Source organism: Scardinius erythrophthalmus, assembly GCF_964197995.2.
Source record: "Scardinius erythrophthalmus genome assembly, chromosome: 21".
NCBI classification, from domain to species: Eukaryota; Metazoa; Chordata; class Actinopteri; order Cypriniformes; family Leuciscidae; genus Scardinius; species Scardinius erythrophthalmus.
In genome coordinates this window covers 11201717-11217060 of record NC_138241.1, presented here as the reverse complement: position 1 = coordinate 11217060, position 15344 = coordinate 11201717, and the positions used below count along the sequence as shown (strand labels likewise).

General features: G+C 37.9%; 1 protein-coding gene across 4 annotated transcripts in view; it reads right to left on the bottom strand.

Moving 5' to 3' along the window:
- Positions 1–1892: 1892 nt before the first annotated feature.
- Positions 1893–15344, bottom strand: part of micu1 (mitochondrial calcium uptake 1) — a 99861-nt gene continuing 86409 nt past the window's right edge. For all 4 annotated transcript variants that reach the window (XM_081350617.1, XM_081350615.1, XM_081350614.1 and 1 more), the window contains 5 exons: positions 13086–13286; positions 11565–11702; positions 9667–9775; positions 5196–5285; positions 1893–2621 (listed from right to left, as the gene is read on the bottom strand). In XM_081350617.1, coding sequence (XP_081206743.1) covers positions 2458–2621; positions 5196–5285; positions 9667–9775; positions 11565–11702; positions 13086–13286 — 702 coding nt within the window. In that variant the 3' untranslated portion in view covers positions 1893–2457. The remainder of the gene's footprint in view (positions 2622–5195; positions 5286–9666; positions 9776–11564; positions 11703–13085; positions 13287–15344) is intronic.

The window sequence follows — 15344 nt, the reverse complement described above, 5'->3', positions numbered from 1 at the left end:
AAACATCAAATAGAAAAGTAACATTAATTTTATGTGTGAATTATTAAACATTTGTATCTATTAGGCGAGTCACAATATATCGCAATGCAAAAATGCAACAAGTATCGTGGATAGTGACAATCTGTATTGTGAATAGTTCACCCAAAATTAATTTGTGAGTTTTAGTGCCAGTACTACATTAAACTACTATACATATAATGTTGAATATAATCTATAATAATGCAATCCTGATAATGCCAAATGTCTTGTATTACCAATAAAAAGTGGCATACATTATTTTAAATATATCTAGTCAGTGTCAGAGTGGGACAAATAGTTTGTTAAGGACCCAGAAGTCTGCTAATTGTTTTTTATTTTATATATGTTTTCTACTATTTCTTCTAGGTTTTCTACTATTAAAACATAGGTCAGCCTAACTTGATTCCAAAGCCCCTTCTTTAAGTTATTTTTTTTTATCTTAACAGTTTATGCAACTGGTTCTGCGTAAGAACAAAGGCTTAAACTTAAGCTGATTGTTAGTTATGTAGACATTTTGCTGCTATTTTTTGAAACACTTCCCTAACCTCTTCCTCTTCATGAATGAAGTGTGAGAGTTGGCGGACACATCTGCAGAATACTGCATTAACACAACAGGAAAAACAAGAGACAACCCCACATCTCTCTCTCACTAGCTCTGCTGTAAGTTTAATAAGTTTATCAGAGATCTATGACAGATGGTGACTTTAATGTGTGCTGATGAAAGAGGCTCATGGGTATGTCCTTACATTAGCTCAGAGAGGAGCTGTAAATGCTGATTCACCTCTGATAAATTTAATGCTGCCCTGGAGAGGGTGTCTAAAACACTGCTCATACTTCAGCAATGAGAAATTAAATAATATAATGCTTAAAACCACACACACCCCACTTTCACCTCTAAGTGTCTTCTTGAATCATGGTTTCTATTCATTAATAAAAAAATATGCATTTTTTTAAATAATTTCATGGTCTGCATCAGGATCTAACGATGGAATATTTTCCCATTAGTCTTTGAACGCAAAATATATCCGGTAGCAAATATATATATATATAGGCTATATATTTAACTCTTTCCCTGCCAGCACTTTTGAAAGAATTTGCTAGCCAGCGCCCCAAAGTTTCATGGCCCCCAGAATATTTTGTTGTATGAGTATCTGAACATGCAATATATCAAAATAAAGAACAGACCCTCTGCTTAAAAAAAAAAAAAAAAAAACACCCCGTCCATAACACCACCAAAGCTTCACAGTCCTATACCTCGTCCTGGGTCGACATTTTATACGGTAACATTAGGCAGTTTTATTTATAATTTTTTCCTCTAATTACATGGTTTATTTGAACACAAGTTTTGATTGGATGAGTCGCATTCAAAGTCATTGTAAAATGCTGATTAACACATATGTTAGCATACATGCTATATTAATAAGTTAGCCTACATAAGCCTACAGGTAAAGGAATAAATAGTTCACTTCAAAATGAAAATTGAAAAGAAGATAGTTTGATGAATGTTGGTAACCTGAAAGTTGATGGGAAAAAAATACTATGGAAGTCTGGTTACCGTCATTCTTCAAACTATCTTCTTTTATGTTCAGCAGAAGAAAGAAATTCATACAGGTTTGAAATAATAAAATGATGACAGAATTTTCATTTTGAAGTGAACTAATCCTTTAATGAAGTATAATTAATATATCTATCAACTATATAATTATCTTGAATAAAGTGTTTAGTGAACATTGGGGTGATCTTGTAAAAAACTATTTTGTGTGTCCAAGTATTTATTAGTGTACGCAAGACACTATTTTTGGTTGGAAGAATTTAAGCCATTAAGCATCCTCAAACCCACTTATATTATTAAATAACACACATAAATGCACCATAAATTAAGTACTGCAAAATGTTTTAATAGTATCATTCTTTCAGCATCTCTCTTATAAAGTCATTTAACAATGAGATTTTCAAAATAATGCGGTTTATAGTACAATGGAAATTGCTTGGATGCCAATAATTCAGTTCTGAAGTGGAGACTGGGACACAGGGACCTTTGAGAACAGGAGTGCAAAATAGGGAGCTTATTGCTTAAGAAGTGACGATGAATGTTTTAAAAATCAAAGTTGAAATATATCATATGAATTATCTGAGTAAGTCCCAACATTCATTTCAGATAGGAACTCATGGCACTCGAGGCTGACCTCTCACTGTTGTTTTTACATGCCATAGTTACATTCTAGTGTATGTAGAATTGTGCATCCAACTCCAAAACTTGCAAACAGCAAGATATAAATAGAAGATAGCAAGCTCTGTCTGGACGTTGAGTTGAAGGTGGGCACAGAAGGGCTGAATGCACGAGCACTACTAGCATGCTTGTTATCAGATGTGCCTTCCAAAGTAGTTGATCCTTTAATGATTAATTAAACCCCATGTGGAGTGTGACATGAGGGGACGTTACTGCTGTTTCGGCATGGCAAAGTCCCAGGCAGTATCCTGGGCACACTTCCACATGGCGCGCACCAGCCGGGTGAAACCCATATCCTTGGGCTTCTCCAGCCCACGCATCAGCCGCTGTTTCATGATGGCAATAAACTCCTTATTACTCAGCTCCCCATTTCCTAAAAAAAGTGCAAATGAAATAGAGTGTGAGAGAGAAATATGATGGGTAATTATCACCGTCAGTGCCACCCAACTCCATATGCTTCTCAACCCTCAGCACAATTCAAAAGTACTGATTCAGCGGGTCCGATGCTGAGCACATACATTGTTCAGATACTCCCATACTAAAATATGATACTGTAAAACTCATTTACAACATTTGTTGCATAAATACCACTACACAAAGAAACACAGAGTGGTCCACATTGGAAATATTTCATGGTTAAAGACAAATAAAAACCAAAAAATATAAAAATAAAAATGAGTTAGCAAAATCTAAAACTATATAAATATGCATTAAAGTATCAATGAAAACTCATTTATTTTTGTAATCTGTCCGTATCAGTATATTCTGTTTAACAAAACATCAAAAATAAAGTGAAAACCAATCACAAAAGCAAAACACAACAAAACAAAAGCAAAACACAACAAAACAAACAAAATGAAAACACAAAACAAAAGCAAAACACAAAACATATCAAAACACAAAACCAAACAAAGCAAAACAAAAAACAAATGAAACAAAATGAAAGCATGAAAAAAAAAAAAAAAATCAAACAGACAACCCCACCCCCCCACTGAAATTGAAAATCAAAACACACTGATATGATTGTAATATTTTAAATATTGAAGATTAAATAATGTATTTTGTTTTAATAATACTGAGGTGATTAAACATAGTGTGATGTTATTACCAAGCGACAACATTCTAATCTGAAAAATGAAGCCTACCCGGAAGTGCGAAAAACTGCAATACATCGAAAATCCGCTAGAGGGAGGTCCCAAAAGGGAGCAAATGTCCATAGAACCCTATGTTAAAATGTCCGTTTTCACAGCATAAATTCATGTTTTTACAGGTTGGTCCCATGGACTTTTATTGTATTTTTCGATAGCTTCCGAGTGCCTGACAACTGTGAGGGGGGTGATTTTTTTTTCTAACTCGTTAGTTTAGATCGTATTTAGATATAAAATGTATGACAAATAAGGGCGTGGTTAACTTTGATTGACAGCTTGATTGACAGCTTAGGCTGCGCCAAGGAGAATGACAACATAAGAAGCGCCATTTTTTAACACAGTTGAAATATAATACTACTGTTTCTGTATCATGAAATGTAGCTTTAAGAGTTTTTCAGGCGAGAATGTAATAGCTCAAATCTGTGGTTTATTTAAAGATTTATGAAAATTGTATCCAAGTCAAGTCAAGTCATCTTCATTTATATAGCGCTTTTAACAATGTAGGTTGTTTCAAAGCAGCTTTACAGAGATAAGCGTATAATTTAAGGTAACAGAGATTGTTTTGGCTTTATAGCCGAGTTAAGTTATTTTCCATCTAAAGTTAGTTTTGATTGATTTGCTTCCGTCGCAACGATCATTTGTTATTAAATTAGGGGCCGCTAAGACAACACCATTCCCTCTACACAGACTTTAAACGCGAACCTGTGAGAAACGTTCACATGCACATTTAGAATGGGTTCTATAGTTATGTGCGTTAGAATATACGCAGTTGAGGTATATATCCAGTTGCGAGATCCAGGCGATGACCGGGCGCTCGGCGCTCATGTACCCCGCCTGGAACAGCCTTTCCTCGGCTAGTCGTTCTGATGTTTGCCGCTGACTCTGGCGTCTCTGTAGTGGTTAAACATGAGATATAATTCGTCTTGTGTATATCTAACGGGCGATTTTTGGTCTCGTGAATCTATAATTTGTTCCCTGGCCAATCGTTTTGGCTGTGGGGAAGTTTCATAACTTTATAAGCTATTTAACTTTACCGTTGTATGGTTAGACTAGAGCACTGACTTAATATGTTTTACTGAATTTTTTGCTTTATTTGTATAGCTTCTTGTACCTTTTACTTATACTTTTATAATGGCTAATATTGATAAAACTGAAATTTAACAAAAAGAGACTGGGTTGAGTTTTGTCATTTTTAATTTTAATACAACGAAGATGATCTGTAATGTTGTTTACTGCAAAATCTTTTGTTTAGTACAAATGCACATATTGCCTGGACCATATTAAAATGTTTAATATTTTTATATTATATTTAAAACGAAAAGAGGCAGGGTTGTGTTTTATATTTAGTTTTTTTTATAAATAGGCAAACGTTATATGCAGTGAATATAATCAATACGCGTTGCCTGAACCACATTTGTGTGGCTATAATGTTTAAGATTTCTTTAAATGAAAACGAAAAGAGTTAGTAAGGTGTTTTATAACATATTTCATTGCCTAAAATATACACAGAGATAACCGGAGTAGCAGAGCGAGCTGAGTGACGCGCGCTGCGTCAGAAGGTGGGCGGGGTTAGGATTTCCCAAGATTTCCCAAGATGGCGCTGCCCATACCCCCCATAAACGGCTTCAAAACCGTTCTTCAGAAAGTCTATGGGTGACGTCACAGGCGCTTTGTCCATATTTTTCACAGTCTATGGTTATTACTAGCATTTTATAGTATATCAGTAAAGAAGGAACTAGTACTCGCCCTCAGTCTCAAGAAATGATAGAGGAACCTGATTAACACACACACACACTCACCGTCACAGTCGAACAGTGCAAACACCACGTCACACACATGGTCGGACAGCTCCACCTTGGCCACAGTGCGGGCTACCTGCTTCATGGTGGCTGAAGAGAGAGTGAGAGAACAGGGATGAATGAAGACAGAACTGTGTGTCTGAGCTTGATTACTGGTGTCTCGATCAATACTGGACACTCATTCCCTGCTGAGGACATCTCACCAAATAGGAAAAGAAAAAGATGGATAGAAACAGAAGAGGAGGGTGAACTGGAGGTGTGTCCACCCCTAATTAACGTCATTTAGAGATTGAGGAGGAGGGGAAGATTATCAGATGAATCATGTCATTATTTACTCACATCATAATGATAATTACTAAGATCGTCAAGAATTACTGTTTTAAGACTGTCAAGAATTACAAAATTAATGAAATTAAAAAAAACTCCACCCATCCTCCAAAGACATCAGCCAATATGAGTTTGCAAAATGACTGACAGACAGTGTTTCTTATTCAAGCCTTTTTGACCTTTGCTTTTTGCTGTTGACAGAGTCTAGCGCTGTCACTGAGACAGGAGTGATTTCTCACGACACATATTTCACTGATATCTGTCAGGATGCAGGGACATTTGAGCTCTCTTCCAAAACCTGAGCTGCCTTCATAAGCAGCATTTTAAGGCATCTGAAATGCAAGTCATTTATGATGTAGGATAAAAGAGCCACAGTGGCTTCCCTGATTGCAGCAACTTCCATTTTTATTACAGAGATTTTGTGCCAATTTCTAAGGAAGTGACCATTTTGTTCTCTTGAACACATGAGATGGAAACGCTGCTTTATTCGCAAATGTTTTATGCGACATTCCAATTTTGATATTTGACAAAGTTAAATTAGCAATTTTAGATATAAACATTCTAAGACATCATCTATATATAGATATCTATCATATATAATTCATTCAATACCAAGAACGATGGGAAAATATATATTATATATGTTACCGGCAAAGTGTGTAATCCGGCATTCTATAGAATGCCTAGGTAATGTATAGAATTAGGTAATGTATTTTTGCCAAAAACCATCAGGCATTCTACACATTGCCTAGGCATTCTATATCTCACACTTTGCCGGTAACATGTATAATTTTCATTAAATAAACAATGTATAAAATAGAAAAATATAACATTTAAAACTTAAACGAAAATTTTAAATTCTGAAATAAATTAAATAAAACAAGTTGAAGTACTAAAATGATAATAATAATAAAAAAACTAAAGCTTAATAGAAATAGTTAAAAATGATAAAAAACAAATTTATTTAGAAAATATAAAAATAAAAGCTAATTTAAAATATGAATACATACCATAACAGTATGTAAACAATATAACAAACTAAAATAACACTGATTAAATTGGACTGTGTACCAAGTACATTTTTGAGTGTTATGTCATTCCTTTAGTGTTTCTTGTATTGAATTTCCTGTATTGTTTTTCATGCACTTACACGTTACCTGTTCAGAATATACCAAATCAGTTATTTATGAGTTTCCAATTGAATTAGAATAAAAAGGTAGAAGAGCAAGTCTGCTTACTAAGTTTAGGAACAAAGTTGTGTAATTTTTCAACCAAAAAATATTAAATCATCATCAAAGCCCAGTATACATCTAGAGACGACCATCACTGGTATAAACATGAATAACAAGCATCCAGAGCATGTCATTTACACAATCTACCACCAGGGGCTAAATAATAAAAAAATATTTTCATTAAATAAATAATGAATATAATATAAATATTAGATTAAAAACTTGCCAAATGCTACCTTTGCAGGTAACTAACTGCTTTAACACACCTAAATGTGATTTTTTTTTGCCTGTTGAAGACGTGGACTAGTCAACTAATCAAACAGACAACCTACTATTAAAGGCACACTATGCAGTTTCCGTTTTCTCAAACAGCGACCCCTAGAGGCGCTGTGGAGTACTTGTATTTAACGTTACTGTCGTAAACACCATCACGCAGAGCCGTCTCTGCACTCTTCCAACCGCGCTTTCTTCGTTTTCTTCGTCGACTCTGCCATGATTCACGTCTGAAATGCGTGCTAGTGTCTTCCATAGAGGCTGCTTCATATGTTGTTGATGTATGTGACGTCGTGCCGTAAAGCAAGTCTTGATTCTCGCGAGATTTGGCGGGGCGCCACCTCTCAAACTTGCATTGCTGGTTTTTGTTATTGGGATGATTCACCCTACTACGAGTTTGTTTACCATCGAAATGACTTCGAAGCTGTTATATTAAGGTACAAATCTTGCATAGTGTGCCTTTAATAAACAATTCTGTTCATAATTATGAATGTGTTTTTTGCACATCCTAGTGGAAGAGTGAGAAAATGGCCTGCTTGGAACATAAGAGAAGGACATTAGTTGACCCAGGACCAGGAAGTTTGAAGTTTGAACTAGACAAGGAAAAAGACATCCATCAGAGTCAGGCTAACAGTAACCAGTCTTCCAGACACAGCCTTGACATCAAAATACAGAAGAGAAAAGAGCCATTCTGAAGATGACATGACTCTGTGATTTAACTGACTTCTCTCTGGTGAAGTATGCAAGGTCATGCAGCAGTTAACCCACATCACATTCAGATCTGCCTCCATTCCAGTGTGCACCGCTCACTTTTCACACTTGACTGACATGTAACGTAACCAATCACAGTTCGCTTTGTTCCGCGACATGTTTAGAGGCGTGAAAATGTAAAGCCGATGAACCAAGAACTTTGTGCAAGTTTACTGCAACAATGGAGCCACGAATTTCACATACTTTTGAAAATCCAGTGTTTAGTTGATCCTTGTAAGCGCTCATTGTCACAGTTGTAATTACGATGGCGTTCTTCTTCAACGAGGGGGTTTGAGCGTCACAGCATTTGTTTCCAGGCGGACCAATAAAGAACGCAACACACACGTCTCCTGGACATCCGGTAGAATTCAAGATATCAGATGCCAACTTTGAAACTCCTGAAGTGTTTCCAGAAAAGCCGTATGGATCAGACGTTCAGCCAACGGTCCGAGACGTCTGAGGCTGAGACTACTCTAAGGCCAGCATCACTATTGCTCAAGCTTAAAGAAATGGTTTAAAAAGATTTTAAATTAAAATTTTGTCAGATAAGGATTTAATATTGTGATGAAACGGAATTTACAACAGATCTTTTCGTCCATATTGTGAACCATAGAACCAATTCTTTTTTGATAATCTGTTACACTTGGCTGTACATCTGATGTACAGTCAAGTGTAACAGATTATCAAAAAAGAATTGGTTCTATGGTTGCTGGTTGGATCTTGATATGTAGATGTAACACTCAAATTATAAATGGAAAAGTCGGTGCCGATAGCCTCGTGGGTAGCGCCCCGACATATAGCGCTGTTTGTGCTTCTGGCAACCCGAGTTCCAATCCCGGCTCGTGGACCTTTCCTGATCCCGTCCCACGTCTCCTTCCCACTCTATACTTTCCTATCTCAATAAAGGCAAAAAAACACCAAAAATACATCTTAAAAAAATTGGAAAAGACAAAATCGCCAATTCCTGATAAATTGGCGATAAATATCTCTAAGAAAAATTGAAGTTGATGCAGTAGAAGCCACTGTTTATAATAATTTTCGTATAAATATATTACTACTCAGAGCGCGCAGACGAAACACAATAAACATGGTCATGTTATCTTCTGAGGCGAATGCCTGGTGTTTGGAAAGTTTTGTAAGACAGTTCTGGGGGGTAATTATACAGAACCACTTTGGCATTTCAGAACAACCAAAACAGCTTTTCAGATGCTGGTTAGTCCAGTTATTCAATCCCATCGCAGTCACGTGTCTTTTTTGATGCGCATCAAGTAAATGTGTTTCCATGGTAGTTTATGCATATGTTTCCTTACTGGATATACAATTTACCCGACTCAGTTGAGCGCATATGTTTTATGCTCATTTTCAGAATTTACGCACATCTTGGCGTTTCCATCCAGCATTTTTTTATGCAGTATCTGTGCATAAAAATAGGTGGATGAAACAGCTAGTGAGTACAGTTAAATAGAAAGACTAATGATACTTTAGAGACTTTTTTGGATTGCCTGGAAATCCAGGTAATGTGTGCATGTGAAGAGTTGAAGAGTTGGTGAGAGAGAAGATTATTAAAGGAAGAGCACCAGCTGCAGTGAAATGGGACACATCTGGCTGAGTGGCTCTGCTAATGGTAGGAATGAGCGAGAGGGAGGAGACCGGGATGAGCTGATGCAATATGGAAATTACAAATGGGAATTTTTGCATTGCAAAATAGTCTTGTAGTAGACTCAGAGTCAGCAACATGACCACAGACTGACCCTCTGGAAATCTGAAGCTGCATTTGATTGCTTCAGTCAACTTCTGTCCGCTTCCAAACTAAAGGATTACGAGGAATTGCCTGAGGGATCATGTATTTGTGTGTGTGTGTGTGTGTGTGTGTGTGTATATGTTTGTACCTTTATCTATAGAGGCGCCCGCCATGTGGTAGAAACTCAATGCAGTGTCGACATCATTGACGTTCTTCAGGAAGGTAAAGAAGTTCTCCACTTCCTCAAACGTGATGCCCTGTGTGCGAGAGAGAAATAGAGAATGCCGAAATGACTCCCACGACTAAAGTAATTCATTACATTGAATTCTTTTATGACAAATCTGGTCATACAGCTCAGTTAGTAAAGACCATTGAGAGAGTGAAATGAAAGTGAAATGACATTAGCTCTCTCAAATAGAGCTGAGGAAAACATGCTGTGTTTGCAATGAGCACAGAGCCTGTACATATTGTTTTAATATCCTTTTAATAAGAGCATAAAATGACAAAATGAGAGCATTTGAGCGACACATAAACATAAAACAGCTCTACGGAGAGAAAGCTCTTCATATTCCAGCGTGCCGAAGTGCTCTCATGATAATGTACGTGCCTGGCGAAACAACAATCATACTGAAGACAGGCCAACATTTCAGAGTATGATGATGCATTTAAACTGTATCCCAACGCATTCTTACTCGCTTTACCAAGTATTCAACTAAAACAGCTAAAAATCCGTCTATGGGGTTAATTATATCAAATTATCCATGTGACTGATCCATTTACCTCTGTGAACATTAAAGACATTGATTAACAAGAAAAAATCTAAATTAACCCTGGGGCATAAGAAAATTAAAACGGCACTTCAGGTCAAAAAGGCTACGACCTCTGATGCATATTCATATCATATAATGAGGAATCAAACTTTACTTGAGCCTTGAAATGGTGGGGAGGTCGTTGTCTACTATTAAAAAAAGTACTATAAAACATTCTGTAATTTTTCCAACACCAAACTATGGAAGTTTCCCCATGGAATAAAAAATGAAAAAGGTCATTGCGACTTTTTATCTTAGAATCCTGAGAAAATTATAAGCTCGCAATTGCAGGCAATTAAGTCTGAATTATGAGATAAAAAGTCACAGTTACCTTGTTTAATGGCAAGTTTATATCTCGCAATTCAGACTTTTTTTTTACACTTTTAAGGGGGCAGTGATGTGACCAGCTGGACAGAAAAGGAACGGCATACAGGGGTCTGGAAGTATGTTTTTAAATGTTACTAGAATTAGACAAGTTATTTTTCACTTTAAAAGCTGTGTTAAAAACACAACACCATGGCAGGACGTTCAAAAAACATCACAAAAGATGACGCAACGCCCAGACATGTCTGTCTGAATGTGTTTGTAGTGGCTGTGCTTTAAACTGGACAAATATATATATATATAAAAAAAATTCAGAGAATTGTTTTTTGAGAGAGATTCATACTTTCAGCAAGGATGCATTAAATTGATTTTAAAAAATGAGTTAAGACTTTATATTGAAATCATCAAAGAATCCTGAACCTTCCAAGTTCCCACAAAAATACTAAGCAGCACAATAACACAACATCTTATTAGTATATTGGAATGATTTCTGAAGATCATGTGACACTGAAGACTGGAGTAAATATGCTGAAAATTCAGCTTTGTAATCTCAGAAATAAATTACATTTAAAAAATATATTCAAATAATAAACAGTTATTTTAAATTGTAATAATATTTCACAATATTACAGTATTTTTGACCAAATAATTTTAAATTGGCTGTAATTTTGTCAATTCTTTCTTCTCTCAGCAGGGACAGAGAAATGACTTGACTCTCAAAAGTTGTCACATCATACCAGGTTAGGATGCCCGCATATTTTAAAAAGAGAGAATGGGAAAAAGAAGAGAAAATATCGCAGACATAGGCACTCACACATTGACAGGTGAAGGAGAGAATGAGGACTCACTCTGCTCTTCTTACAGTGACACTTCACAAACACACACAACTTTTTCAGACTGGCGTCTCGCCCACCTGAGCATCCTTGAACATTCGTTTGAGGTTCTTCTGCATCAGTTTGAGTTTGCGAGACTGAACTCCACTGTAGGCCAGCAGCATCCCTCCAAACTGCTTCTCTGTGATCCTTCCGTCCACCGGATCATTCCTCTCAAACTACACACACACACACACACACACACACACACACACACACACACACACACACACACACACACACACACACACACACACACAGGGGGTATGCTGAGTAATGGCTTCAGAAGGGAATCTTGTGTTCAGCTAGTCAATATCATTTACAATTCATGTTCGGCTGAATACTTAAGCGTGGGCACAGCTGTGCCAGGTCACGAGTCGGAGGATTTAGAGTAGCTGACAGCAAAAGTTCAACAGCTCTCTCTGGTTGGAATGCAATAGGGTTTGACCATTACATTAATTTAAATAAAAGTTCGGCTATTATCTACACAACCATCATGAATGTGAACATGCTGCTATCAGTTTCTACAACTGATAACAGTGAACACTCGTTAGAAAACATAAGAAATATAACTTTCCAACACTGGATCGGCTCCCATTTCAACATGCATGAAAAAAAGAACAGCTGCTAAATATTTCTTTAAAAGGCACACATAACAAAACGACTTTTCACTTCATTATTAGTTATTGTCAGGACTGTGAGATAGAAAAGTCTCATCTCTGCTTTCTGTAATCTTGGATTTAAATGCTCAGTCCACTGAGGTGAGGCTGCCCTGTGGGTGGGAGCTGTTAACATAGAGAGCAGAACAGAGAGCTGCAGCCTCAGCACATCTCAAAGACCAGATAACGAGAGAGAGAGAGAGAGAGAGAGAGAGAGAGAGAGAGAGAGAGAGAGAGAGAGAGAGAGAGAGAGAGAGAGAGAGAGAGAGAGAGAGAGAGAGAGAGAGAGAGAGAGAGAGAGAGAGAGAGAGAGAGAGAGAGAGAGAGAGAGAGAGAGAGAGAGAGAGAGAGAGAGAGATCTAAAGGTGTCTGTGACAGAGGCTGCCTGACACACTGACACTCTGTCAGACCCTAAGGAGGTTACATCACATTCAGTGTCACTCACGCCACACTGCTGCCAACTGCTCTCAAGCCCTCACTGACTCCTACATTACAAGTCGTCTTTTTATTTATTTTATCAAGCTAGTTTTTTTTGGACATCTACCATGGTAGTATAGTTTACTCTAAGAGTGGTTGACCTGGTTTTTCCATTGACCAATATGTAAAGAGCAGGGTGGCAGATGACTCATATAATGAAAATATGTTATAAATAAGTCAGATTTAAGTGAAATATATATTTTTTATCTAGATTTTTTTATCACTACCTTTGGGTATCTTGTGAGTATTGTTTTCTTTCTTTCTATCGTTCTTTCTTTCTATCGTTCTTTCTTTCTTTCTTTCTGTAACTTATGCAGGAGTCTAAGCTTCCATCTGTGACATTGGCTGACAACTTTCAAATTCAATTTATTTCCCTGTCATCTCTCATATGTAATCTGCACTTCTTCCTCGAATTCTGTGCCATACCTCGAGTTTAAGCACATCGTGCTGTAATTTCCTCTGGAACTCCAGGAAACTGCCGATAGTGAGTTTGCCCTTCAGGTCAGCCCCAAAAAAGTATGTGGTGAGAGCTGAACTGCAGCCTCCTGTTTTCAGAGTGTTTCCTGTGGTGGAGCGATCTCGGTGTCTCATGCCCATACTGGTCTGAGAACGAATGATACTCTGAACCTGAAAAAAACAGAAATAATAATTCATGTGAGTAATTCATTACATTTACAGAACATTTTTGCCACTCCTCGCATAACACTTGAGGAAAGTCTCCTTATCCACCAATGCGCAGCATCCACCTCTATGATACACTGATGGCCAGAGCGCACCAGAACACACACCACACTGACTATCAGTAGAGAGAAGAGAGAGAGTGATGCAGCCAACTCAGAAGGAGATGGAGAAGCAGAGGAAGGAGAAGGATGTGAAGGACAAGGACAAAGAAGAAGAGGAGAATGAGAAAAAGAATGAGGAGGAGGAAGGGTAGGAGAAAAAGAAAAAGGAGGGGAAGAAGGAGGCAAAGGACAAGGAGCAGGAGGAGGAGAAAGAGGTGGAAAAGGAGAAGGAGGAGAGGAAAAAGGAAGAAGAGGAGAAAATAGAGAAGAAGGTGGAGAAGAAGGACAAGGAGGAGGACAAGATAAAGGAGGAGGTGAAAAGGAGGGTAAGATGGAGACAAAAGATGAGGAGGATGAGTAGAAAAGGGAGAAGGGGATGGTAAAGAAGGAGGAGGAGAAAAGGAGGAGGTGGAGAATAAGGACAAAGAAGAGCAGAAGAAAAAGGAGGAGAAGATGGAGAAGGAGGAAGAGGAGAAAAAGGCGAAGGGGGTGGTAAAGAAGGAGGATGAGAAAAGAAGGAGGTGGAGAATAATGACAAAGAGGAGCAGAAGAAAAGGAGGAGAAGATGGAGAAGGAGGAGGAGGAGGAGAAGAAAAAAGAGAAGGGGGTAAAGAAGGAGGAGGAGAAAAGAAAGAGGTGGAGAATAAGGACAAAGAGGAACAGAAGAAAAAGGAGGAGAACATGGAGAAGGAGGAGAAAAAGGAGGTGGGGAAGAAGGACAAGGATGAGGAGGAGGAGAAAGAAAGGACGGGGATGATTAGAAGAAGCAGGTGGAAGGAGAAAAAGGTAAAAAGAAGCAGGGGAGGAATGAGGATGGAAGAGGAGAAAAAGGGGAGGTGGAGAAGGACAAGGAGGAGGAGAAAGTGAATATGGAGAAGGAGGAGGAGACGGCAAAGGTGGTGGGGAAGGAGGAGAAGGAGGAGGAGAAGAAAGTAGAGTTGGAGAAAAAAGGGGGAGGTAGAGACCAAAGGCAAGGAGGTGGAGAAAAAGGAGGAGGTGAAAAGGAAGGACAAGGAGAAGGAGGAGGAAAATAAAAACGAGTTGAAGAAAAAAGGGGGACATGGAGATCAAAGGCAAGGAGGTGGAGAAAAAAGAGAAGGAGGTGGAGAAGAAAAAGGAAGAGAAGGACAAGGCAGAGGAGAAGAAAGTAGGGGTAGGAGGGGGAGGAGGAGGATGGTGACGATTAGAAGGAGAAGCAGGTGGAAGGAGAAAAAGGTAAAAAGAAGGAAGAGGAGAAAAAGGGGAGAATGAGCACAAGGATATACAGAAGATTACCCTTGTTCTTCTACTGCCTGTCTCTTCTTTTTCTCCTTCTCCACAAAGATATTGAGAAGAAGGAGAATGATGAGTATGAGGAGGAGGAGGAGGAGGAGTAGGAGGAGAATGATGAGGAGAAAGAAGGAGGAGGAGAATGAAACAAGGACAAATAATGTCTTCTCTTTCTTTTTCTAAATATCATTCACTGATGGACACTGAACTCCAAAGAAAATTGAAAATCGTGAAGACGACGACGAGCACTGGGAGGAAATCAAGGACTCTTCTCAGGATGACGGTGTAAATGCTCAGTTGTTGAGGGACTGGTGGAGGTTCAGTAGAAACTAGGACACTGTCTATTACATCAAGGGTGTTAGTACCAGATGTTTTCTGGGAATAAGGGCAGTGTAGCATTTAGCAGTGATGTATGTGAGGTTCTGGGACAGCAGATAAACATAAGCATCAATACATCAATAAATGACAGCATAAATACTTCTGCTTATATTCGTCATTCCAAGAGAGCTGAAATGCTCCTAAAGATCAAGCAGTTTTAGACTGATATATTTCCTTAGCATATTAAAAGACTGTAACTCATGTTATGAAAGTTAGAAGAATTTGTTCCCTTAAAATGAAAAGCTCTAACCTGGAT